This window comes from Botryllus schlosseri, chromosome 7 (genome assembly GCF_051294905.1).
Source record: "Botryllus schlosseri isolate E-star chromosome 7, Bs_hap1, whole genome shotgun sequence".
Lineage (NCBI taxonomy): Eukaryota > Metazoa > Chordata > Ascidiacea > Stolidobranchia > Styelidae > Botryllus > Botryllus schlosseri.
In genome coordinates this window covers 24,091,985-24,119,188 of record NC_137242.1, presented here as the reverse complement: position 1 = coordinate 24,119,188, position 27,204 = coordinate 24,091,985, and the positions used below count along the sequence as shown (strand labels likewise).

The 27,204-nt window shown below is 38.7% G+C and overlaps 2 protein-coding genes and 1 long non-coding RNA gene across 4 annotated transcripts in view; 2 read left to right on the top strand and 1 right to left on the bottom strand.

Moving 5' to 3' along the window:
• LOC145442952 (uncharacterized) overlaps window positions 1-27,204 on the bottom strand; it is a 418,025-nt gene that overhangs the window by 153,132 nt on the left and 237,689 nt on the right. The window lies entirely within an intron of this gene.
• Window positions 1-27,204, top strand: part of LOC145442828 (sialate O-acetylesterase-like) — a 360,699-nt gene that overhangs the window by 125,064 nt on the left and 208,431 nt on the right. The gene's annotated exons all lie outside the window — the stretch shown is intronic.
• LOC145442796 (uncharacterized) overlaps window positions 1-27,204 on the top strand; it is a 69,110-nt gene that overhangs the window by 24,410 nt on the left and 17,496 nt on the right. For both annotated transcript variants that reach the window (XM_080320805.1, XM_080320806.1), the window contains exons 5-11: window positions 17,847-18,212; window positions 18,478-18,599; window positions 18,665-18,800; window positions 19,168-19,259; window positions 21,040-21,208; window positions 21,536-21,690; window positions 21,756-21,814. In XM_080320805.1, the coding sequence (XP_080176931.1) occupies window positions 17,847-18,212; window positions 18,478-18,599; window positions 18,665-18,800; window positions 19,168-19,259; window positions 21,040-21,208; window positions 21,536-21,690; window positions 21,756-21,814 (1,099 nt within the window). The remainder of the gene's footprint in view (window positions 1-17,846; window positions 18,213-18,477; window positions 18,600-18,664; window positions 18,801-19,167; window positions 19,260-21,039; window positions 21,209-21,535; window positions 21,691-21,755; window positions 21,815-27,204) is intronic.

The following is a 27,204-nucleotide window of genomic DNA, read 5'->3' as shown; positions in this document are numbered from 1 at the left end:
CTTGGAGGTACAGAACTTCAATATACAATTGAATAGTATATTCATATTGAAATGAACCCGAATATTTTCTGCTGACACACGTCAGTAGTTAAGTAGATCGCTCGCGAGCGGCTAATTTTTGCATGGGGCTCTTATGGGACCGCTCGCACGCGGCTGGGAAACTCGTATTGGCACGCGGCTCCTTATGTCTTATGGGCCCGCTCGCACGCGGCTATTGCGTCTTATGACCCCTCTCACACGGTAACTCTTTTCAGTATAGCGATCGCTCGCACGCGGCTGGGAAACTCGTGTTGGCATGCGGCTCTTATGTCTTATGGGTGCATTGGCATGCGGCTATTGCGTCTTGTGGTCGCGCAGTAACCCTTTTCAGTATAGGGATCGGTCGCAAGCGGCTTCGTTGTTGGCATGTCGTACTTCGTGTTGAATATGTATCAAGTAAATAGTCATGTGATTGGTCCTTAGGTAATGTGTATATTCCAAATTACGGCGAGTACGACAATGATATATCGTTATTCTTATGGACGCGGCGATGATTCGTACTTTCAGGCATCTCTCGCGCGGTGTTGAATATGTATCAAGTAAATAGTCATGTGAATGAATCTTTGTTAATGTGTATATCGTTATTCTTATGGATGCGGCGATGATTCGTACTTTCGGGTATAGGCTCCGGTCGCATGATAGCGTTATGGAGATAGGGATCGGTCGCATGCTAATGTTTTTAGGTATACGTGCGGTGACATGCTAACGACGATAATGTGTCTGTCATGTATTCTTTCGGGATCTCTGGTGACTCGCCATGTGTTCTTATGGGTGCGGTCGTGATTCGTACTTTCAGGCATCTCTCACACGGTGTTGAATATGTATCAAGTAAAGAGTCACGAGTATCGCTAAACAGGAAATTCACTAAACCGCAGCACAATGTGCGATTTTGAAAAACAGATGTTCGCGACCGCGTTTTGATATGTGTGACCCACTAACTACGTCCGCTTTGGAAACGCGATCTGTTGTGAGGATTTCGAACGCGCACTATCGTATCGATTATTACACTAATCCAGTCAGCACTATTACATTCAGGAGTATTCAGTATTCAGCAGCGACACGAAAAACGATCAACAAATAACCGCGTTCACAAACTAACACTTCAAAAAGTGTAAAATAGATTGCAAACCCCGCGATCACTGACAAGATAATGTCTCGGACATAACCATCTTTCACGACTTGGTGTCATAACCATACCGATCGCTCACGCGGTGAAATTTTAGTACTCAGTTTGTCACAGAACTTGATTTCACTGGTAAGATTTAATAAATACCGACTAACAGAACCATCAGTGTGGGTAACTTGAATAGCAACAAATTGTCACTTATTTCCGCCCTAACCCTAATCCTTTGTGAGATTACCACATACTCAAATAGATGCGAAATAATTGTAAAATCATACAATCTTTTTAGGAATATTACTTGACTTGACCAACTTTCGGTTCTGTTTTCTATTTCCACACAGTCGCTATAAGTTTCCACGCTTCTAGAATAGCATTGACTTTAGACACGTCATAAGAATCATGGTAATATTCAATCAATGTGTCAATTTACCAACTCGAAATCTCACTCGCGCTACAAGTGAAGCTGAATTGTATCCAAATATGTTAATTTACCACCGCTCAGCGCAAAACTGACTCTGTATAGCAATATTACGCATGCGCGATATTTCAGAATGGTATAATGTCATTATCAGTGAATATTTCACAAACTTAATCGTTTACACGAATCAATGCTAAAGTTGAAACGACAATATCAAGGTTGTTTGAAACCTTACAACTCGATCAGTGATTTTTTATTCAACTGTAAAATAAGTTAATATTCTGTAAGACACAACAATTATTGCTCGGGTAATGTGACATTGAGATTACCAAATTGTATATTGAGTTACAAAAACCTTGGCAAGTCAATCCGTTTGTAACTCACCCAACCAAAACAAAAAGTATCCGTATGAAAAGTAGACAAGACTACGCCAGTAATCACTACAATCCAAAATCCATAGCATGCTCGGTTGTATTCATATCCCTACGCATCTTTTTTATTCAACTTGAAAAGTCGTTACTATTTTGCAAGACAAAGTAATTACTACTCGATATATTTTGCAAGACAAAAGTAATTACTACTCGGTGCGCGCAACTTGAGATTAACATATGTTTTGAGTATATGATATTTGAATGTCTGACCAACGTAGTTGAGAATTCATTTCTTACGATCGAACGCAGGTGTTATATTGAATATTATCATGATGTAATCATAAGGATTGATACTTTAGTTTGACATACGAGATTTGTAATAGTCGATCATGACTTGATTATTGAATCATGACGTAATTACACCGGTGTTGGTTATTGTGATATCAACAAACTTTTCAGGGATATTTTTAATTAACGCATCGATCTGTAAAACGAGGACTTGCATGTGCGGAAAGTTTTTGATCAGGAAATTAATCCAGGATCGTTCGAATCGTGTGATCAATATTTAACCCTTTCACACCCACCATTGTACGTGCTAAATGTAAAAAAAAAACATTGTGAAGTCTATAGATCTACACTTCAAGGTTTTGATCAGCACAGAAGCAATTGTAATACCTTTATCACCGATGCGTCCTAAACAACAGACTTGGTTAATACAAACTCATGTCAATAATAAAATCACAGTATGTGCTACACTGAAATCTACAGAAAATGTCTTTGTATTGCTGCTCGTAGTAGTGATATCGATTTGAACCTACAGAATAATTGTCATCATCTAACCAAACTACTGAAATTCGTTGTCAATTCGTCTGATGTTCACTGAATGCGTACTAGAACTATTTGCACAACGCACACGATCAGAGAAATTGGAAATTTTCCCATTGTCATTCGTCAAAGTAAATACCATCATAATACTCTTTCACTAAAAGACGTTACTTGTATGTGATTGAATCACCGGTAATTAACTAGCTAAATCAAACCCCTAAGGAATTTCACACACTCGTTGGATATGAAACAACGCCGCTTAATCGTTGTGGGTCGTTTTTCTAAGTACAAATCATATCCACCCAACCGAAAACAATTTTCACTCACTTGGTTAATGAAGCCGAGGTCGACATTCGATATTTTGTTTGTGGGAAATACTTTGTAATAAACACACTGGAGTGGTTGAGCTTTACCATCATCAAGCTGTCATTTGTATCGTTTAATTAACCGACATTTAGCGATTGGTGAACATACCGAACGATACACAGTCACTTCGAAATACTCCGTTGATCGTAATTTCCATCATCATAATAATCGAAGTACAATTGTTTCGAATCGCTGGAGTGGTTGAGCTTTACATCATCAGACCACCATCTGTACATCAAGAATACATCCGACTTGTAACTGGGTCGTTTACCTAACCGAGTTGTATGCACAGTTTGATATTTAGCGATTGCAGAACATACCATTTCGAAATAGTGCGTTGATCTCAATTCCTTTGTCGTGATAATCGAAGTACATTTGTTTCGATTTCATAAAAACCAACTTTTCTATGACGTGATAAATTTTTGAAAAGTTATGCTTAGAAGATTGGTGCATCTCGCGAAAAAATAATATACCACTCATATTGATACTGTTACTCCATTGATCGGTATTTTCAAACGAGTCGATTTTCAACCGAGCAAAATTTATTACTTGAGTTGTTACGCTTACTATATTTAAATGTAAACTCACCCATCTTTCAACAAAAAACAATGATGAAAAAAGTACGCAATCAGACACAACACTTTGTACGACACTAATTATTGTTCCACACATCTCATTTCATACTAAGTGTATATGAAAGATATTCATGGCACACGAAAATATCCGCTCATGCTACGAACATACGCAATGATTGGTGACGCTTTCGCACTATTTCGATTTAGTGTAACAAAAAACAACAACAACAATTTTCACTCTCTTGACTTATGAAATCAACAGACGAACCTTCATTCAATATTTTGTTTTTGTCAACTAGTTACTTTTTCATGAGACCCCCACAACTCTTACAGAAGTACGAAAGATATTTACATCACACAAAGTAATCAACTTTACTCGATATTCTCACATTACGAAACTAAAGAATGGTTGGTTTGACTCTACAAACTGTTTCGTTACCTCAAGAACTTTATTGTCTGAATGGTTGTTCATGTGTCTTAAGAACCAAATAGTTCAACACAGCACTAGTACCAACAGAAACATCAGAGTTGTTTACACAAAAGTTTGTATGTGTACAGTATACGAATACCATGTGTAAGTCCAGCACAATTGTGGTATCCATCCGGGTTTAGTTAACACAATTTACGACACCGAGGTCGCGTCATCTTTCGTAAAACAACAATCCAACCAAGGTTTCGGGATATGTCCATGTCATAGCAATAAATCAGCTACTCCAACAACAGAGTACATATGTTTTCTAGTTACGGTGCTTACATCTTACACACAAATCAATCTACTTTGCTAACAAAAAGTGCTGAGTCATCAAGTGATTGCCCTACCAACAAAACAGCTAAACGTACTACCATACAAAATGGCCGTTATAGTCACCAACGGTACGGGGTACAAGTAACAAGTCTCGAGAATCCAGTTATTGAAAAAACGTGAAAGTGTTTCTCCTGCACCAAGTCGTTATGTTGACGTAAGCGTATATTGTAATATCATGATCGATTTGCATTCGTTGGTCACAAAATGTCACTACTCTAAATAATTATTTTTCACTCAAACACAAACGCATACTTGTCACCATTCGTTTTCATCAAGCACGAGTTCAAGAAGCTTATTACGACATGAATTGTTATTTTTATGTTGTGTAAATAGATAATAATTCATTTTAGTAACACTATATCAACATCATCGAGTTGTGTGAATAGATTTACATGTGGTCTTGTGGTTTTAATCGAAGTACACAGCACGGTCTAATGTAGAGTCATCTCTATTGTACAGCAACTCGGTAATCGAAATACATTAAAATTTAAACAGCGATCTTGTTTCGTCACGCGAAAAATATGTTCACTATCGCGATACTCTGCACAGGACATGTAAATCCTTTTCACACTCGTAATAGTATACCAACGGCTACCGACGACAACGTTTAACAATACCAACGACACTGGAAACACTAAAACCACAACACTTAACCGAGTAAAAATACATTTTCCTTTGGCTACATGACACTTACCCGACTAAACAATATCATTATCACCTGGAGATCCACCGGTACCCGGGTAACAAAACCATTTTCCTTTATAGATCTATCGTTTACTCATAGTAACAATACATTTTCACTTGAGGGTCTATCGTTTTCTAGAGTAACAAACCCCCCCCCCCTTTCCTTTAGAAATTTTTTTTTTCCTGGGTAACAAACCTTTTTCACTTGGAAATCTATTTTCTCCCTGGGTAACAAACCCTTTTCGTTTGAAAAAATATCATTTACCTGAGTACCAATACCGTTTTCACTCGGAAATCTATTTTTTCCCTGGGTAACAAACCTTTTTCATTTGGAAATATATTTTTTTCCATGGGTAACAAACCTTTTTCACTTGGAAATATATTTTTTCTTTGGGTAACAAACCTTTATCACTTGGAAATGTATTTTTTCCCTGAGCAACAAACCTTTTTCACTTGGAAATATATTTTTTCTCTGAGTAACAAACCTTTTTCACTTGGAAATCTATTTTTTCCTTGGGTAACAAACCCCTTTTCACTTGGAAATCTATTTTTTCCTTGGGTAACAAACCTTTTTCACTTGGTAATATATTTTTTCTCTGAGTAACAAACCTTTTTCATTTGGAAAGATATTTTTTCGCCGGGAAACAAACCTTTTTCAGGTGGAAATATATTTTTTCCCTGAGCAACAAACCATTTTCACTTGGCGGTCCGTCGTTTACCCGAGTAAAAATATCATTTTCCTTTGGAGATCTGGCGTTTACCCAGTGTAACAGTACATTTTCTCTTGGTCATCTAGCTTTTCCTAGAGTAACAAAACCATTTTCATTTTGAAATCTGACAAACACACCTGACAATTTGATATTTTTGTATATTGTTACAACGGATAGCGACAAAATATACACCAACAACAACTCCAATACATTTGTGTAATCGCATATTCACTTGTGCTGATGCAACCCATCAAAATCATCGGTTACCCACATGCAATGTACTCTTGTATATCGAAATGTATGTTTGAGAAATTGGACAATGGGTTTCGATAGGTCCGTGATGTCCGGGCTCGTGCTTTGGATTTTCCAGAGTCAAAATGTCTGAATAAAACACCTCCTTGACGATGGTTGGTATGTGGATAACGGTGTTCGGAAAACGGTTGGATTTATGTCACCCATCGCGATAACAACTCCAGGTCGAGTTTTTCCCCCGCATGTTTACTATATTGTGTCTTTATTGGTCAATGTATGTCTCGACATTCAGTTTGAAATCGGAAACCCAGATAAAGTATGTAACCGGATCCGGATATCAATTCTGAATCGATAAACCAATGAACAATATTCAAATTAAACATGTTACACCCTGTGTTTCCACGAAAAAATACCATCCAGACATACGTCGCGCTTGTTTGCCCACATCAGTATACGCGTAAATGGAGGTGTGTGACATTGCATGCAATGTGTTGGTATACAAACATCGATCCACAGACATTATCATAGCCGGTAGTTTTGATGTAGATCGAATGTCATCACACCCGATAACAACACCAATAAGCCACATTGCAATGACTCTGAGTCAATCTGAAGCGTGACATACAGACACACAAACATCGAACCGTAACATGGGTTATTCGCACGACGGTGAAAGTGAACTATACAGCATATACCAATAGAGCGTTCACAGTCGAATATGCGAACCACGCACAATCACATACCCTGTTTTTTGTTGGATATGTACGAAACCAATAAATCGATACATTTCTGTTCCTTCTACGTCAACCTCGAATGTAAGGTTCTTCAGGTGTAAAATCCATGTCAAATAGCACCAAAGTGTGCTTTCCGTGTTTTATTATTTCAACCGACGCTTCTTGTCTGTGTCGTAACACTATGGTGCGGGAGTTGAAAAACGGTACATTCTAAAACGGATTGACATGACCAACAGAATCGATGTCAATAGCCTTGTGGTGATGACAGTGTCAAAATGTTACCGATCTCTTGTGGCGATGACCGTTTCGAAACCGGACGAACTGGACCCTTACGATGATGTGTTTTATGATTGCGTGTGAAATCGCGAGGTAGTGTTCTATTGTGGTGTACGATTGCAGTCTTCATTCCACAGAAACACACCTTATTGTATCACAGTATCAGTCCGAGATTTATAGAATCACTGTTCACGATATTTATCTGGAGTCGTTATGTGGGAGTAGCGACATCCATGCATCGTGACTGAAAGACTGATCGCAATCATTTCGAGTACCCGTGATTCGATAGTTCACCTTGGTCAAACACTGCAGCAGAAAACTTCGGACAACACGACGGATATTGACCGATGTATCCAATTGGTCTGGGTGGTCTGTCCGGAGATAGGGCCATGACTATCTTGTAATGTTACAACACGATAACACCATCGAGTAAATCAGTGAACGGTGCCGAAATATCGATGTAATAGCGCGGACTCAGAGTCATTGCAATGTGGCTTATTGGTATTGTTATCGGGTGTGATGACATTCGATCTACATCAAAACTACCGGCTATGATAATGTCTGTGGATCGATGTTTGTATACCAACACATTGCATGCAATGTCACACACCTCCATTTACGCGTATACTGATGTGGGCAAACAAGCGCGACGTATGTCTGGATGGTATTTTTTCGTGGAAACACAGGGTGTAACATGTTTACTTTGAATATTGTTCATTGGTTTATCTATTCAGAATTGATATCCGGATCCGGTTACATACTTTATCAGGGTTTCCGATTTCAAACTGAATGTCGAGACATACATTGACCAATAAAGACACAATATAGTAAACATGCGGGGGGAAAACTCGACCTGGAGTTGTTATCGCGATGGGTGACATAAATCCAACCGTTTTCCGAACACCGTTATCCACATACCAACCATCGTCAAGGAGGTGTTTTATTCAGACATTTTGACTCTGAAAAATCCAAAGCACGAGCCCGGACATCACGGACCTATCGAAACCCATTGTCCAATTTCCCAAACATACATTTCGATATACAAGAGTACATTGCATGTGGGTAACCGATGATTTTGATGGGTTGCATCAGCACAAGTGAATATGCGATTACACAAATGTATTGGAGTTGTTGTTGGTGTATATTTTGTCGCTATCCGTTGTAACAATATACAAATATATCAAATTGTCATATGTGTTTGTCAGATTTCAAAATGAAAATAGTTTTGTTACTCTAGGAAAGAAAATGTACTGTTACACTGGGTAAACGCCAGATCTCCAAAGGAAAATGATATTTTTACTCGGGTAAACGACGGACCGCCAAGTGAAAATGGTTTGTTGCTCAGGGAAAAATATATTTCCAAGTGAAAAAGGTTTGTTACCCGGCGAAAAAATATCTTTCCAAATGAAAAAGGTTTGTTACTCAGAGAAAAAATATAATACCAAGTGAAAAAGGTTTGTTACCCAAGGAAAAAATAGATTTCCAAGTGAAAAGGGGTTTGTTACCCAAGGAAAAAATAGATTTCCAAGTGAAAAAGGTTTGTTACTCAGAGAAAAAATATATTTCCAAGTGAAAAAGGTTTGTTGCTCAGGGAAAAAATATATTTCCAAGTGATAAAGGTTTGTTACCGAAAGAAAAAATATATTTCCAAGTGAAAAAGGTTTGTTACCCAGGGAAAAAAATATATTTCCAAATGAAAAAGGTTTGTTACCCAGGGAAAAAATAGATTTCCGAGTTAAAACGGTATTGGTACTCAGGTAAATGATATTTTTTCAAACGAAAAGGGTTTGTTACCCAGGGAGAAAATAGATTTCCAAGTGAAAAAGGTTTGTTACCCAGGGAAAAAATAAATTTCTAAAGGAAAGGGGGGGGGGGGTTTGTTACTCTAGAAAACGATAGACCCTCAAGTGAAAATGTATTGTTACTCTGAGTAAACGATAGATCTATAAAGGAAAATGGTTTTGTTACCCGGGTACCGGTGGATCTCCAGGTGATAATGATATTGTTTAGTCGGGTAAGTGTCGTGTAGCCAAAGGAAAATGTATTTTTACTCGGTTAAGTGTTGTGGTTTCAGTGTTTCCAGTGTCGTTGGTATTGTTAAACGTTGTCGTCGGTAGCCGTTGGTATACTATTACGAGTGTGAAAAGGATTTACACGTCCTGTGCAGAGTATCGCGATAGTGAACATATTTTTCGCGTGACGAAACAAGATCGCTGTTTAAATTTTAATGTATTTCGATTACCGAGTTGCTGTACAATAGAGATGACTCTACATTAGACCGTGCTGTGTACTTCGATTAAAACCACAAGACCACATGTAAATCTATTCACACAACTCGATGATGTTGATATAGTGTTACTAAAATGAATTATTACCTATTTACACAACATAAAAATAACAATTCATGTCGTAATAAGCTTCTTGAACTCGTGCTTGATGAAAACGAATGGTGACAAGTAAGCGTTTGTGTTTGAGTGAAAAATAATTATTTAGAGTAGTGACATTTTGTGACCAACGAATGCAAATCGATCATGATATTACAATATACGCTTTCGTCAACATAACGACTTGGTACAGGAGAAACACTTTCACGTTTTTTCAATAACTGGATTCTCGAGACTTGTTACTTGTACCCCGTACCGTTGGTGACTATAACGGCCATTTTGTATGGTAGTACGTTTAGCTGTTTTGTTGGTAGGGCAATCACTTGATGACTCTGCACTTTTTGTTAGCAAAGTAGATTGATTTGTGTGTAAGATGTAAGCACCGTAACTATAAAACATATGTACTCTGTTGTTGGAGTAGCTGATTTATTGCTATGACATGGACATATCCCGAAACCTTGGTTGGATTGTTGTTTTACGAAAGATGACGCGACCTCGGTGTCGTAAATTGTGTTAACTAAACCCGGATGGATACCACAATTGTGCTGGACTTACACATGGTATTCGCATACTGTACACATACAAACTTTTGTGTAAACAACTCTGATGTTTCTGTTGGTACTAGTGCTGTGTTGAACTATTTGGTTCTTAAGACACATGAACAACCATTCAGACAATAAAGTTCTTGAGGTAACGAAACAGTTTGTAGAGTCAAACCAACCATTCTTTAGTTTCGTAATGTGAGAATATCGAGTAAAGTTGATTACTTTGTGTGATGTAAATATCTTTCGTACTTCTGTAAGAGTTGTGGGGGTCTCATGAAAAAGTAACTAGTTGACAAAAACAAAATATTGAATGAAGGTTCGTCTGTTGATTTCATAAGTCAAGAGAGTGAAAATTGTTGTTGTTGTTTTTTGTTACACTAAATCGAAATAGTGCGAAAGCGTCACCAATCATTGCGTATGTTCGTAGCATGAGCGGATATTTTCGTGTGCCATGAATATCTTTCATATACACTTAGTATGAAATGAGATGTGTGGAACAATAATTAGTGTCGTACAAAGTGTTGTGTCTGATTGCGTACTTTTTTCATCATTGTTTTTTGTTGAAAGATGGGTGAGTTTACATTTAAATATAGTAAGCGTAACAACTCAAGTAATAAATTTTGCTCGGTTGAAAATCGACTCGTTTGAAAATACCGATCAATGGAGTAACAGTATCAATATGAGTGGTATATTATTTTTTCGCGAGATGCACCAATCTTCTAAGCATAACTTTTCAAAAATTTATCACGTCATAGAAAAGTTGGTTTTTATGAAATCGAAACAAATGTACTTCGATTATCACGACAAAGGAATTGAGATCAACGCACTATTTCGAAATGGTATGTTCTGCAATCGCTAAATATCAAACTGTGCATACAACTCGGTTAGGTAAACGACCCAGTTACAAGTCGGATGTATTCTTGATGTACAGATGGTGGTCTGATGATGTAAAGCTCAACCACTCCAGCGATTCGAAACAATTGTACTTCGATTATTATGATGATGGAAATTACGATCAACGGAGTATTTCGAAGTGACTGTGTATCGTTCGGTATGTTCACCAATCGCTAAATGTCGGTTAATTAAACGATACAAATGACAGCTTGATGATGGTAAAGCTCAACCACTCCAGTGTGTTTATTACAAAGTATTTCCCACAAACAAAATATCGAATGTCGACCTCGGCTTCATTAACCAAGTGAGTGAAAATTGTTTTCGGTTGGGTGGATATGATTTGTACTTAGAAAAACGACCCACAACGATTAAGCGGCGTTGTTTCATATCCAACGAGTGTGTGAAATTTCTTAGGGGTTTGATTTAGCTAGTTAATTACCGGTGATTCAATCACATACAAGTAACGTCTTTTAGTGAAAGAGTATTGTGATGGTATTTACTTTGACGAATGACAATGGGAAAATTTCCAATTTCTCTGATCGTGTGCGTTGTGCAAATAGTTCTAGTACGCATTCAGTGAACATCAGACGAATTGACAACGAATTTCAGTAGTTTGGTTAGATGATGACAATTATTCTGTAGGTTCAAATCGATATCACTACTACGAGCAGCAATACAAAGACATTTTCTGTAGATTTCAGTGTAGCACATACTGTGATTTTATTATTGACATGAGTTTCTATTAACCAAGTCTGTTGTTTAGGACGCATCGGTGATAAAGGTATTACAATTGCTTCTGTGCTGATCAAAACCTTGAAGTGTAGATCTATAGACTTCACAATGTTTTTTTTTTTACATTTAGCACGTACAATGGTGGGTGTGAAAGGGTTAAATATTGATCACACGATTCGAACGATCCTGGATTAATTTCCTGATCAAAAACTTTCCGCACATGCAAGTCCTCGTTTTACAAATCGATGCGTTAATTGAAAATATCCCTGAAAAGTTTGTTGATATCACAATAACCAACACCGGTGTAATTACGTCATGATTCAATAATCAAGTCATGATCGACTATTACAAATCTCGTATGTCAAACTAAAGTATCAATCCTTATGATTACATCATGATAATATTCAATATAACACCTGCGTTCGATCGTAAGAAATGAATTCTCAACTACGTTGGTCAGACATTCAAATATCATATACTCAAAACATATGTTAATCTCAAGTTGCGCGCACCGAGTAGTAATTACTTTTGTCTTGCAAAATATATCGAGTAGTAATTACTTTGTCTTGCAAAATAGTAACGACTTTTCAAGTTGAATAAAAAAGATGCGTAGGGATATGAATACAACCGAGCTTGCTATGGATTTTGGATTGTAGTGATTACTGGCGTAGTCTTGTCTACTTTTCATACGGATACTTTTTGTTTTGGTTGGGTGAGTTACAAACGGATTGACTTGCCAAGGTTTTTGTAACTCAATATACAATTTGGTAATCTCAATGTCACATTACCCGAGCAATAATTGTTGTGTCTTACAGAATATTAACTTATTTTACAGTTGAATAAAAAATCACTGATCGAGTTGTAAGGTTTCAAACAACCTTGATATTGTCGTTTCAACTTTAGCTTTGATTCGTGTAAACGATTAAGTTTGTGAAATATTTACTGATAATGACATTATACCATTCTGAAATATCGCGCATGCGTAATATTGCTATACAGAGTCAGTTTTGCGCTGAGCGGTGGTAAATTAACATATTTGGATACAATTCAGCTTCACTTGTAGCGCGAGTGAGATTTCGAGTTGGTAAATTGACACATTGATTGAATATTACCATGATTCTTATGACGTGTCTAAAGTCAATGCTATTCTAGAAGCGTGGAAACTTATAGCGACTGTGTGGAAATAGAAAACAGAACCGAAAGTTGGTCAAGTCAAGTAATATTCCTAAAAAGATCGTATGATTTTACAATTATTTCGCATCTATTTGAGTATGTGGTAATCTCACAAAGGATTAGGGTTAGGGCGGAAATAAGTGACAATTTGTTGCTATTCAAGTTACCCACACTGATGGTTCTGTTAGTCGGTATTTATTAAATCTTACCAGTGAAATCAAGTTCTGTGAGAAACTGAGTACTAAAATTTCACCGCGTGAGCGATCGGTATGGTTATGACACCAAGTCGTGAAAGATGGTTATGTCCGAGACATTATCTTGTCAGTGATCGCGGGGTTTGCAATTTATTTTACACTTTTTGAAGTGTTAGTTTGTGAACGCGGTTATTTGTTGATCGTTTTTCGTGTCGCTGCTGAATACTGAATACTCCTGAATGTAATAGTGCTGACTGGATTAGTGTAATAATCGATACGATAGTGCGCGTTCGAAATCCTCACAACAGATCGCGTTTCCAAAGCGGACGTAGTTAGTGGGTCACACATATCAAAACGCGGTCGCGAACATCTGTTTTTCAAAATCGCACATTGTGCTGCGGTTTAGTGAATTTCCTGTTTAGCGATACTCGTGACTCTTCACTTGATACATATTCAACACCGTGTGAGAGATGCCTGAAAGTACGAATCACGACCGCACCCATAAGAACACATGGCGAGTCACCAGAGATCCCGTAAGAATACATGACAGACACATTATCGTCGTTAGCATGTTACCGCACGTATACCTAAAAACATTAGCATGCGACCGATCCCGATCCCTATCTCCATAACGCTATCATGCGACCGGAGCCTATAGCCGAAAGTACGAATCATCGCCGCATCCATAAGAATAACGATATACACATTAACAAAGATTCATTCACATGACTATTTACTTGATACATATTCAACACCGCGCGAGAGATGCCTGAAAGTACGAATCATCGCCGCGTCCATAAGAATAACGATATATCATTGTCGTACTCGCCGTAATTTGGAATATACACATTACCTAAGGCCCAATCACATGACTATTTACTTGATACATATTCAACACGAAGTACGACATGCCAACAACGAAGCCGCTTGCGACCGATCCCTATACTGAAAAGGGTTACCGCGCGACCACAAGACGCAATAGCCGCATGCCGACGCACCCATAAGACATAAGAGCCGCATGCCAACACGAGTTTCCCAGCCGCGTGCGAGCGATCGCTATACTGAAAAGAGTTACCGTGTGAGAGGGGTCATAAGACGCAATAGCCGCGTGCGAGCGGGCCCATAAGACATATGGAGCCGCGTGCCAATACGAGTTTCCCAGCCGCGTGCGAGCGGTCCCATAAGAGCCCCATGCAAAAATTAGCCGCTCGCGAGCGATCTACTTAACTACTCACGTCACCCTTAACTCATCCGCTTAAGATTGATGCTGATCGATCAAAGGCCATTAATTCTGCCATCGGCAAACATATGTTAGATAATCCGATTTGTGCGAATAATTATCGAGACGACCGATTTCGAATCGCTGGGCGGGTCGTTCACCATTTGTGTGCCTTGGAGTCGACTTTTATCAAAATACACCAACCAAAACTCTGTCAACAATAGGAGTTCTTGTACCACCTACACATAGTACATTGAACGCTCTCTCATTCGAAATGTCATGCTGATGAGGTCATATTTTGTGATACGATTGTTGATATACAATGTTCTTTCCAATTCTTTACTAGTTGCTGACGATTACCCCTGACGAGTGTCAGCCGAAAATATTCGGGTTCATTTCAATATGAATATACGATTCAAAGCTACTAATGTTACTGAAAATAACACATGATCCTCCCACAACATTGTCACAAGCGGAATGAAATCGGTAGGGTCGAAAAAATTCCAAAGTATCTTTAATGTGATGGATAACATCCATTCTATAGTCTTTGTGGGGGCTTAAAAGGTACATATTTGAACTCTGACATAGTACATTCTGCTATGACGTCATAATGAGTGATACTCAAATACTCGACTCGACTCGAAGCATGATACGTGATTCAGAATCGAATCACTCAGGTACTCGATTTTGCGCAGCCCTATACTTGTGGGCCTAATCGAGTCATTGCTCATGATTCGACCAAGACTCAAGACTCACACGGCCAAGGCAGGCATTTCGCTGTAACTTCGAAGAGTAGTAAGCTACCACATTATTTTGTATTTCATCTATCAGTACGGGTGTTTTTAAAATAGTACCAGAAACTGAGCTAAGTGATGATAACACTGGTCAACACATATTTTTAGGCATGCAAAGTAAGAGTGGTTTTGAGGGTTCTGAAGGGCACTGACTCCGAATATGACCTTGGTTTTTTTCAAATTGGCTCTTGTTGTGGAGATAATCCATGGGGTTGTTTTGACCAAAATCTCCCGTTTTCGCGGTAATGACTAGATATAAAATCGGCTTAGTGGTACTATAAAGTTTAGAAATTCAATATACTTGTTATTTTTACACACAGAAGACTATATTAAATCAAAATACAGCACCAGCACTATATTTTGGGGTATTAGATTTATCATAGTTACAGACTTTCACGGATATCTTGTATATAAATAAACTCCAGTCATGTATAGAAGTATTTACCTAGATACTCAAATAACGTGGCATTAAATCAATCAGATTGACGTCAACCACCTATTGTAAATTTGAAATAATCAGTTGGAATACAATATTACTGATATCTTTTAAATCGAAATTATTGTTTTTTTGTACGATTTTCGCCTGTAAGCTATTTAGTGCAGTTTCTCAAAATGTTCCGGCAACGGTCTGACATAATATGATCAATGGTTCATCTCATCTGCCCTGGTATCTTTCTATTGTTGTTCTGGTGTATTGTTAGAACCTCTCCCCTTGCTAATCAACATGATGATCGGAAAATATATCAAGATGACTGAACAGGAAGTGAACATTTATGCTTATGTTTGTTCCAAGTTTTCGATATGCAGATATGAATTTTCGTACCAACAGTTTGTAGTTGGGTGCTTTGTGATCAGCTAAAAAGTTTTATTTACTACAACTTAGGAGAAATTACATGCTGTGAACTCCTCCTAATATGAAATTGGAATCTTTCATCGATATTCGAATATACCAGATACCACATTTAAGCTTCTCGTTTGATAGGGTTACTAGGTATACCCACTTCGTGGACTCAGTGGAAAATTATCCAATTACCATGCAGTCAAAAGAAATGAGACATTGTAGTTAAGCCTTTCAAGGACAAATTTTATAGTTTTATACTCCTCTTTAATCTTGGTAGAATGACTAATTGTACACAGGAGAAGATGAATTTCAGTTTTGAAAAAGTACAATTTTTAGGCTTGACAAACAGCTTTTTTGTCAAACAAATATTTCGCATCATGCCATGTTAATAATGATAGAATGACTGAGAATGATATGAGGGTTCTTCATAGTCAATTAGCCATTTATGCGCAGTACAAAATTAGAAAAAACTACGATTTTCTTCCCATCAAGTGAAATATTTAAGGGTAAATCTAGGGATGGTGTGAACCTGTGAAAGGTTCAGGTTCGTGTGAACACGAACGTGAACCTCGTGACGTCACGTGACGTCATATTGCTAATTCCAACCCTCTCTTTCAATGAAATGATAGCATATATAAATGTACACGATACCTAGCGACGATTCGGGTCACATAATGCCACAATGCCGAAGTACATATTTGCGTTTTAAACGTCGCTAAATGTATCGACTGAGGCAATCAAAGGATATGATACTCCCTTACAATCAATATCTTCAGTCGCTTTGCCAACAACCTCGACGAGGACTTACCAGGGATTATAAGCTTACGCCTTAATGGTCTATAGGCCAGACCGGACAATGGATTTGGCGTCTGAGTATTGCTACATTGATATTGAGCAGAGTGTAAAACGGGTTTCTATACCTGCTACCGATATCACCCCATTAACAAGTTATACAGCAGTAGCCAACTCCTCAATCGCTCGGATTTGGTTTTAATGATGCAGTAAAGATATGAAGTCAAGATTGACCTCGTACGCCTACTAGATTTTTTGCATCAGAAAACGATATCAATCTCATTCGCTGACTACGTATTTCGCTCGTGATGTTGTGTGATTGCGGGTCAAAATCACAGCAGAGAGTCACTAAATATTCACAAACGGAAAGCTGGATATTTCTAGCAAGCTTTTCTAACAAAGCAAGTAAAACCTGTGAGATTGTCAAGGTGCATGCTCGTTTAGTGTTGATTTTTAAGGCTGCCAACGCCATGCATAGAGTGGCCCGCAGTTGAAATGCAATAGATTTGAACCAAAGATGTTATAATGAAGTGAAAATTGTAATATATGAAAAAGGTTCACAGTGCAGAACCTACAAAAGTTCTGTTGTGAACGCGAACCTCTAATTTTCCGAGGTTCACACACAGAACGCGAACGTGAACCTCACGTTCACACCATCCCTAGTAAATACAGTAATTATGGACTTTTTTAGGGGTATAAATATTTTCTGACAGAGAGCCAATCTGACAAAACTAGTGTGATATTCGTAATCAGCAACCTCTAAAACCCCAGAAACGGCTGTCAGATGTTTTGCCTAAGAAAAATAAAATCATTTTGTTGACCAGTGTAATCAGTACATTGTGAATGCGAAGCATTCGATATCACCCAAAGTTCTAAAAAAGTGAATTGAATAGGAAATGCACTCGAACATGAACAGTGAACACACTGACTTGGACTCTGGCTCGAGTCTCAACACTATAACTCGGAATCGAACCTTTGGACGCAACTTTGATTCGGACTTGACTCAGTGGTGAATCGAAAATGACTCGAGTCAAAACTAAAGAAGTAGAATTGACCTGTAACTCTGTACCTTGTGACCTGGTTACAACTCCGATATTCAGGTATTAAAGGTGACGCCGGGTCGATCGGACCACAAGGCCCAAAAGGTGAATTGGGCGTCATGGGTAAAACCGGCAATCCAGGGCCACGTGGTGAAAGAGGATATGGAGGGAGAGCTGGTATAAACGGAACAAGAGGGGAGAAAGGGGAAATCGGCACTGCTGGTTTGAATGGGCTTGATGGTCTCAATGGAACTGACGGGCAAAAAGGTTCAAAGGGAGAAGCTGGGGAACCTGGACAGAGGGGGTTACCAGGTATCGGCATAAAGGGCGACGCCGGTGTCAATGGAAGCAAGGGAGAACCTGCAGAAGAAGCTGATTTAATAGAGTTGAAACACTCTTTAAGAAATTTACAATTGGCTCTAAACGGTATGATAGCATCTATATAGAGATATAGGAGTCAGCTAGTATACTAAACCTTTATCGGTTGAACAACTCCGAAAGAATTATAACTAACATCGATTTGAAATCCTCATTAAGTAAATTTCGTAGCATACCCTATATGAGTAATATACTACACTTTAAGTGTATCTCCGGTTGAAAACCAAATTCCACAAATGCTTCACATGTGGATAAAATAGCATATGAAATAACGTGCCCACTTATATATTTCTAAGCGACCGTATATTTTCAGTTACCTCTGAGACTATATCGAACATGAAACCTGCAAAATCTTGCTTTGACCTGCTTCAACGAGGTCAACTGCGATCAGGCATTTACGCAATTCAGCCATCGGAAATGTCATCACAATTCGAAGTGAATGTTACAATATTTCATTGGCATACTCTCGCCTGTATCACAGGTTTTCGTCTTTTTCAAAGGTGTATTGTGACATGGAATCAGCCGGAGGTGGATGGACGCTTGTTGCGAGCGTACACGAGAACAACGTATACGGTCGATGTACTGAAGGCGACAGATGGTCAAGCGAGCAAGGAAAAAATAATGCATCATACCAAGGTACAAAAGAGGATTGTCAGGGATATTTGACAGGATTAGATGGTACTGACAATACGGCTGCTTCCACCAATGACAAATATGTAATCAATTTACTTCAAAATGCTACCACTATATTGTGTATGATGTTATATAATGGTATACAGACAGAATTTTGCCAGTATAAGTTCAGGCATGAGTTACAGCTTTGCTGCCCTCCAACCTCGGTATAATGTTGCTGAGCAAGCGAGTGTTGTCGTCCGCAATGCCATAAAGGCTGTCCAGAAACAGTTGTTCAACGCGATTTACAACCCTAATTATGATATGAGAATGTCTCCACATGATTACAGTCCGTGAAAGTCATTTTGAACTATCAATTTTTTACATCTAGGATCCGGTAACTGGGAAAATTACAACACCTTTGGGACTCCGGAGGGTGCCACAAGCAATGATTATAAAAGTCTAGCGTATTTCTCCTTGACGGTAATGCCAATATAACTGATTACGGTGGATTGAATCGACATCGGTTACTGATATTCGCAACATACACGACTTGTCTGTATTCATCAGGGCCATTAGATGTAGGGGAGATGTGGTACCGATGGATCACTGGGACCGAAAATACTTTGAAAATTCTCTATGATAATTCCATGATTACACTCCGTGAACTTGTCTACAATTGCATGCTGGCAACATCTTTCCTCACATACAAAAAAATTCGACGTGCGCGAACTATGGGGTCTCTCACAGATGTTTTTTGTTTTGGGGGGTGTAAACTAAATTTAGATCGACATATGCGTTTTTCTTTGTAATCTTCAACACGAACAAACCAGCAATCATTTTTATTGTGAAGTCTAGGGCTTGTATCAGGCTATATAATGGAACCTGTTATTTTTTTCAGTACTTTCCTTGAGTGGAATTTTTTTCGATTCATGTACAAAATTAGTAGGGTGGTGACCGATGATACAATAGCCAAATCAAGCAAAATAAACAAGCATACTAATCATGAAACAAATGAAACATGACTACGTACAGAAAATCTTTATGTAATAATTGCATATGATGTTTTATCGCTATAACGAGGTCTTTGAAAGTCACAATGTCGATTTTCGGGCGATATGTATGTGTCCTCAAATTTATAAGTCCGAGCCTAAATCGAAACGTGATTTTATGACAACATTTGAGTCAATATTTAATCTATTATTTGACGGTTGCGACCGAAAATTCTTCTTTGGCTTGCTGTAGCTTAGATCATAATACTGAGCAAGAAAAGTTGTTACATCTGAGTGTTTTAGGGTATATGTGTCATAGGTCCCCGGGTCGTGTGCCATTGGACCCACCGGGTAGGGACCGATGACACGTTCGAGCAACAAATTTTAAACGTCCATAAATCTTTTTTGAAAATACGGATATTCATGTATATGTGCGCGATTGGTAGAGCTTGTATCAAAGTGCTGAGCAAGCAAAAGATCTGCTGTTTTCGGCTGAACATTTTGGAGCCAGCGATCATTTTCCAATTTTTGATCCATCGGTACCACATCTCCCCTAAGGGTTATGGGGAAACTTTACCATTATGACTGATATTTAGCCCATGATTTATTGGTCAGCACTAGAAACTCATTAAAAACCATTGTAAAAAGCGTATATAGGGTAGGGTTGCCATACGTCCAGAATTTCACGGACATTTTCGGAATTTCACTGTTCAAACTTTCATCACTGTTCGCGGTTTCATTAAACCGAAATATACTCCTTAATTCACTGAAATTGAAATAATTTACAAGCATTCTGTTTGTCAGATAGAATCCAGAATACCTTTAACGTTACGTATAGTCAGAATACATAATACATTCTGTTCTTATTTGTCATCTATAACTAGTTATCACATTCATAATTTCCGGCATCCTGTCGAAAGTGTAATAAATTCATGATTTCGCAATACTGGACCACGAATGATCATGTAGGCTACGTATGACAATTGATCATTATCAAAGAGTCAGTGCCCATGTCCAAATCCAAACACAGCATCGAAAACAACTAAATAACTGAAATGAATCTGGCGATTTTCTTCCAAATCCAAATCGAAATGAATCGTTTTGAATTTTAAATCATGTGATTGTGACTGTGACATCATTATCCATCCCTTTCGAACCAACAGCGTTGAATCCCCCAGCACAAAGTGATATACGGAGTTGAGAGCAGATTAGGTGACTAATGGATGTCCGTATAGCCTACTGCACGTTACCTTATTTTCACGTGATTGCAGGCTTCTGATGTGATGATGTGGCACGTTCGAAATGACATCGATATCCTGCAAGCTTCGTCCAACGCGACTTTGAAGTATTATACGAACAATGGTTTTCTCAGGAACTACGGCAGGACATTGCGATCATTATTTAGCAAGCATTTCCCAATGAAAAGTATCCTCCCGTCAGGTAATTGCCGTTCTCTACATTTATTGTGAATCCGAAATCGCGTGACTTTGCCATTATACTCTGGTCATCATCAAGTTCGATAATATAATTGAACCGGCACTGAAATGACTCAATTATCGGATTGTATCACTTCAATGGTCAATTTCCAAAATTTCCTTTATAAGAACATCGTAGTCAACCATTTTTATTGGGTATACTAGTAAGAGGAGACTTATTTTATTTATAAAGAGTAATTTTAATAACATACTTGCTTCTTCATTAATCTGTAAAAATGCCTGACATGTGTTTCCCAGCTAGTATCGCTATTCATAAAGCACACTTGCACAGGTGTAAGCGTCGTCAGTCTAGTTGAGAGCTACAATCGATCCCAGTCTACTATTCGTTCTCTTGTTTCCGGATTCTACGGCTACACTTACGATCTCAGCGACGATCAATCGTACATCAACGACGGTGGAAATGATATGTTCGACGGCGGGAATAAAGTGAGTAGATCGATCGATCAACTGGTAATAATCTTCGACGAGCTACATGATGTTACCTTTGACAGCTCTACTATCAAATTGACAGTAACGCGCAGGTCTTGGTCAAGTACAACAAGATTTACGGGTATGTAATCGTAATTCTTGACTCACAAGACTGTTTTCGGCAATAAGGTTTCAAATGTGGATTCAACGATGTAAGCGAAAAGGGAACACCTAAATATTTTATGCGCGATCAGTTCATTCGTATTGTATGGATACTTTGTGACTTTTGTGATGGAAAGTCATGTGCAGAGACATACCTGGGGAGGTTCGGCTGTGAAATCGAAACCCCATCCTTCTGATATGCCAATTCTATCTCCAATATTTATAAGCTCATTTGTAATTCAGTGGTTCTCAAGCTTTTTGTCTTCGCGGACCCCTTTTTGATGGCCACGGACCCCCGCGGATCCTCAAAGCTTTACTTCAAATTTAGCTCTACTGTCGTCCACTCATCATCTACGCTATACAAATATTGCCTGTAGTCTAGTGATAAGCAGCAAAACAATGACAATTCCTAATAACAACAGCATAGCTTACTATTTATGTAGCTAATTTCTTGAAATCCGTGGTCGTGTCTTGAAAATCCGTGCCGTGTATATTTGATGTGGACGAGTGCTGAAAATCCATTTCCACGAAGATAGGTGACGGTAGGAATGTAATAATAACGCACAACGCTTCTGACGACAGCCTCGGGTATGATCGGAACATATATGACATCAATATTTAGGAACATATTTTTTTATGAACACAGCCTATAACGTCCAGTATAGTCCTTTCGATCTAGAAGGCGATCTTGAACTATCATTATGGTATTGCGATTATGTATAAACAGGGCTGTGGAATCGGAGTCGGAATCGATGGAGTTGGAGTCGGAGTTTGGCTAATTTTTCGCTAAATGGAGTCGGAGTCGGAGTCTCTTTTTAGCACGCCTTGGAGGCGGAGACGTTAAAAACTGTAGTGGCTGGATTCGGAGTCAGAGTCGTGGAAAAAATACGGACTGGAGTCTGGGTCGGAGTTTGTGAAAATGACCCTGACTCGGACTCCGACTCCAACTTCGTCATTATGTAAACAATTGCTTTCGAAGGTGTCTTTAAATTACTCATATTAAATAAAGTAAGATTTTATGTACCATCAGTCACTATTAATACTACCGAGATTAATTAAATTGGACATTATTTGCAATTTGTTATTCAGTTACATAGAGGTATAGTGTGTAATGTGAAAATTACTAAGTTACATCTCTGTATTAGTTGCTGACAAGAGCTTCACTTCGATTTTTCTATCTACATTTTGATTATGCAGGATTGTATATAAGTCATGTTTGAATGATTCGTGCATATTATAGGTTATTAGAGATTCCATGTTCTGAAAACTTATAAAACATGAAAAAGGAAGGATATTTGGAATGGTATTCTTTCATGTTAATTGCATAGTGAATCATCCTAGCTGCGCCACAATGAAACAATTTTGCATGCCATCGTTAATCATATGTTTGCATATGTTTAATGGTTATATGATAGTCATTTACCCGTCACTGTGGCATATAATTTTCGTAGTACTGTTGGAGTCGGAGTCGGAGTTCTCTTAAGAAAATAGTCGGAGTCAGAGCCGAAATAGGGATAGATACGTTTCAAGACGCGGGGGTCGGAGTCGGAGTCGGAGTGGTTATATTGGAAATGTGTGGAGTCGTCTGAGTTGGAGTTGGTATAATTATAATGTCTGGAGTCAGAGTCGGAGTTGGATTGCAACCAATTTTTTTTTCAATAACCCATAAAAACATCAACTGTTTGTATCAGTAGGCAATTGGCAATTTGGCAATTGAGATAAGTTTACACGGTAGAATATTTCATCACAGACGGCCATTCTGTTTATGTAATCAGGGGTTCTCAACTTCCCTTGTATAACGGCCGCATTTTAACAGCAAAAGACGCTGCGGGCCGTAGAACATCATCATGTATTCGTGGGCTAGCCTATACTATTAAAATTAGGCTACTGTAGCCTATTTACCAGTCGTATACGAGCACCTTTGAACCCTTCCACCAGAGAACCGAATTCTCTGTTTCAAAGCGTGGGCGAGCAAGTATAAAATTACGGTAACCTTTTCGTTACAGAGGCCATTATCACACTGAGCTCTCGGTGATATGAGAAGAAGTCTGGCGTTCGGGGTCATTTCTGAGCAAACCAATTAACCTTTATCCTTTCATTCGATGGCGGGGGGCATGCACCATTAGTTACAGAAGTTAGCTTTGTCGAGTTGATGTTTTTTCGCTGGTCCCCCTTCCATGTTTGCCCAGCCAGCATTTCCTCTGCAAATATGTCCACTCTGATAAAATGCACCCAGCTAATTAGCTATGAAATGTCTGTGGAGTCCAATGCTAGGCTAAAGTAGTCTACGCTTCACGTGTTTCAGAACATGCGATAAAAGATCGAATGACATTGCTGTTACCCTTTTGGTTACGGTTGAATCAGACAAATGTAGCTTCGAAAGATGTCAGGTGATGGTGTCATTGCTGCTAAGTTGCAAAAACAGCAAATACTCGCAGTTTTGTTGAAATCACACCATCTATAGCAGATTTCTTAGGTTTGGCGATATTCCAAGCATTTTTGAACGATGTGTTTGCAACGTCGTCAGCAATTTTACAATACCTCGAAATTTGGAGTGCTGGGCTTGACACGTATAGCTACTTAGCTAGTAACGTTTTTCCTAAGATCAGGCGTCCAGGCCATATGTATAAGTTCAGACGTAACTGTCGTGGTATCATTTTAAGCTTCTGCGCTTCGTTACGGCAATTGTTCTTCGGCAAATATGACACATCGGTTTTCCATTTACATCTGAGAAAGCAAATTCATTGTTACACGCACAGTTACAAACCCCGTTTTCGCCGTTTAATTTCCCATTCCTTGTTCTTTTTTCTGTTCAAACCATTCACTGTGAGTGAAACACACTTTAAAAAATGTAATGTACTACGTAGCGGGATTCTCTTGAACCAGAGTCCAACCGAATACAGATTCAAAACAATAACAATCTGAACTCGAACAACAAACCAGAACACAGCGAAAATGAGTAATCAAACGAACAGAGACGGTGCGATAAAAGAGGTATGTAGCTTAATTAATATGTAACAATACCGTGGCAGTAATAATTGCGTCCCTAACGAAAGATGTCGCGGGCCGCAAAATAAACGTCTGCGGGCCGTGGGTTGAGAACCCCTGTGTAAGTTAAAAAAAGTTTTATCAGTTATGAAGCGAAACTATCTCGTGAGTTCTCTAATTTAAAAAAAATACTAATTAGGTTGTCAACCATTTTGCAAATTTTGAGGATTCGCGGAACCCCTCAAAATGCTTCGCGGACTCCAGTTGATAACCACTTTAAGCAATTGGTATCACGCTGTTGCGTTTCAACTTAATAATGCAATTACACATTCCAAGTTGAAGTTTTGCATTCCAGAACTGGTATCTGAAAGGGAACAGCAGACTAAGTCACACTGATTTTCAATATATATATATTATATAGTGTTCGATTAATGTGGAAATCATGTTTCCACGGTTACGTCGTAGAACAGGTCATTTTGCGTACCCGTATAATCAATAGTAATTACATGTATATTGTGGTATATATTTGATTTTATATCGCAACAAAAATATTGGTTTCTACGATTACAGATTAGTGCAGTTGTTCCCTAGGATACTAACAGTAGGATTACCATACGTCCTCTTTTTTCAATAACTTGAAATTGTCTTCGGAGGACCTCCACTTTTTTTGGAATTTGTCCCCTTTCTCTAGAAAAAGTATTAAAATGCGATCAAAAACTCGACTCCGACGCAGCGAACGCCAGAGTTGGCATATCAATCAACGATAAATATGGCGCGACGTGTATTTCGAGAGAAGAGATAGGAAAGATGATATTTTTATCTAGTCAACACCACAAAAGTAACGTAGAAAAGAGAAATTTTTGTCAATTTTGTCAATGTCTGTATAAATTGTTACTAAACATGTGTTTCACAGCCATTCTGAAGAGACCATTATTGAAGATTAAACTTAATTCGTATTCTAGAAAGCTTGCCAAACTCAAACTCCATCAGTCGCGCTCAACGGAGTATAGGCTGACTTCAACTTCATTTGAGCAAATTTTTGATAATCTTTGAAGATACGTGCAAGTCATTCATTACTTTATAGCTTTGGCAGTAGCCTAAATCTCTGTGCGCTAAGTAGCTGTTGTTGATAGCTGGCGAACTGCACTGCCTAAGGCAGACTTAGATGCAATATGCAATCGTGCTCTCTGTAGTCACTACCAGCATCAGGATTACTCTCAGTGCAACCTACCTTGAAATTAATTGATGTCCTTTTCAATGTTTTTTTTTTGTTATTTTCAAACAAGTTTCGGGAAGTTTGTCAGCAATGTAAAAGACTAAACAACTAGAATGCGGATTCAAAGTTGGCGTAAGATAAACCTCATGTATACTATTAGATCAGGGGTCGGCAGCCCGTACGGCCGCATGCGGCCGTAGAAGGGAATTTGTGCGGCCGTCGACGCCTAATTCAATTAATATGTGTTGGCAGCCGTAGACATGCAAATTGCAATTACGAATTCACACCCGAATTTTCGAGATATTTTATTTAATCTTGAAATTTTCTTCGCGCTACGCGCAATTCAACAAGACTTCATTTTTCGATTTTAATGCGGTAGCGCCCTTCTTACTTGGAGCAGGAATGGAAATCCTCAAAAATAACAATTTATTCGTGGCTCTGAAAAATTTTCGCGCGCGGCGCGACAATATGCACTTCTAGCAACGATTCATAACATTGACACTCGCGATTTCGGTGCGTACAATAGGCCGTTGTGAAAAGTAGAATAGTCCGGAGTTCACCGGGAATGGATATGGACAGTTTACCACAGGTATTTTGCGTCCAGATCGTTCATTGCGGCTATGCCCTGGAATGCGGCCTTGAGCTACATAAGTAATTGAAATGCAGCCATGATTACCAAGAAGGTTGCCCACCTCTGTATTAGATGATCTGCTCTTTTTGACATGACGATAAATGTAAGGGGGGTCAGGGGAGGCGCGATTATTTTGACCATCGTCAAGGGGGGCGCGTGTCAAAAAAGGTTGAGAACCGCTGCTTTAGAGAGTATAGAACGTTCTTCTGCGATCATGAGTTTTTCAGCACATATGTTCGGGACATCCCTCTATACTCTACCACGTGAATGCTTTTCGGAATATTAAATACAAACAAATCAGGGTAGTAACTCGAATCAACTCCAATTTATGCCCATCTCTCCCTGCTATCGCTGATATGCGATGCAGTTGATGCTTCGTAGGCAGCTCGCACATGGCAGCGTTTTCCTGAGGTTTTCACGAAAATATCCGAAAATTCACAAAGAACCGCGAAAAATCCGATTTATCTGAGTATTCGCCAGCAGTATACTGGGAGTGTCGAGCGAGGCAGACTGGACCGCGAATGCGCGTTCTCCC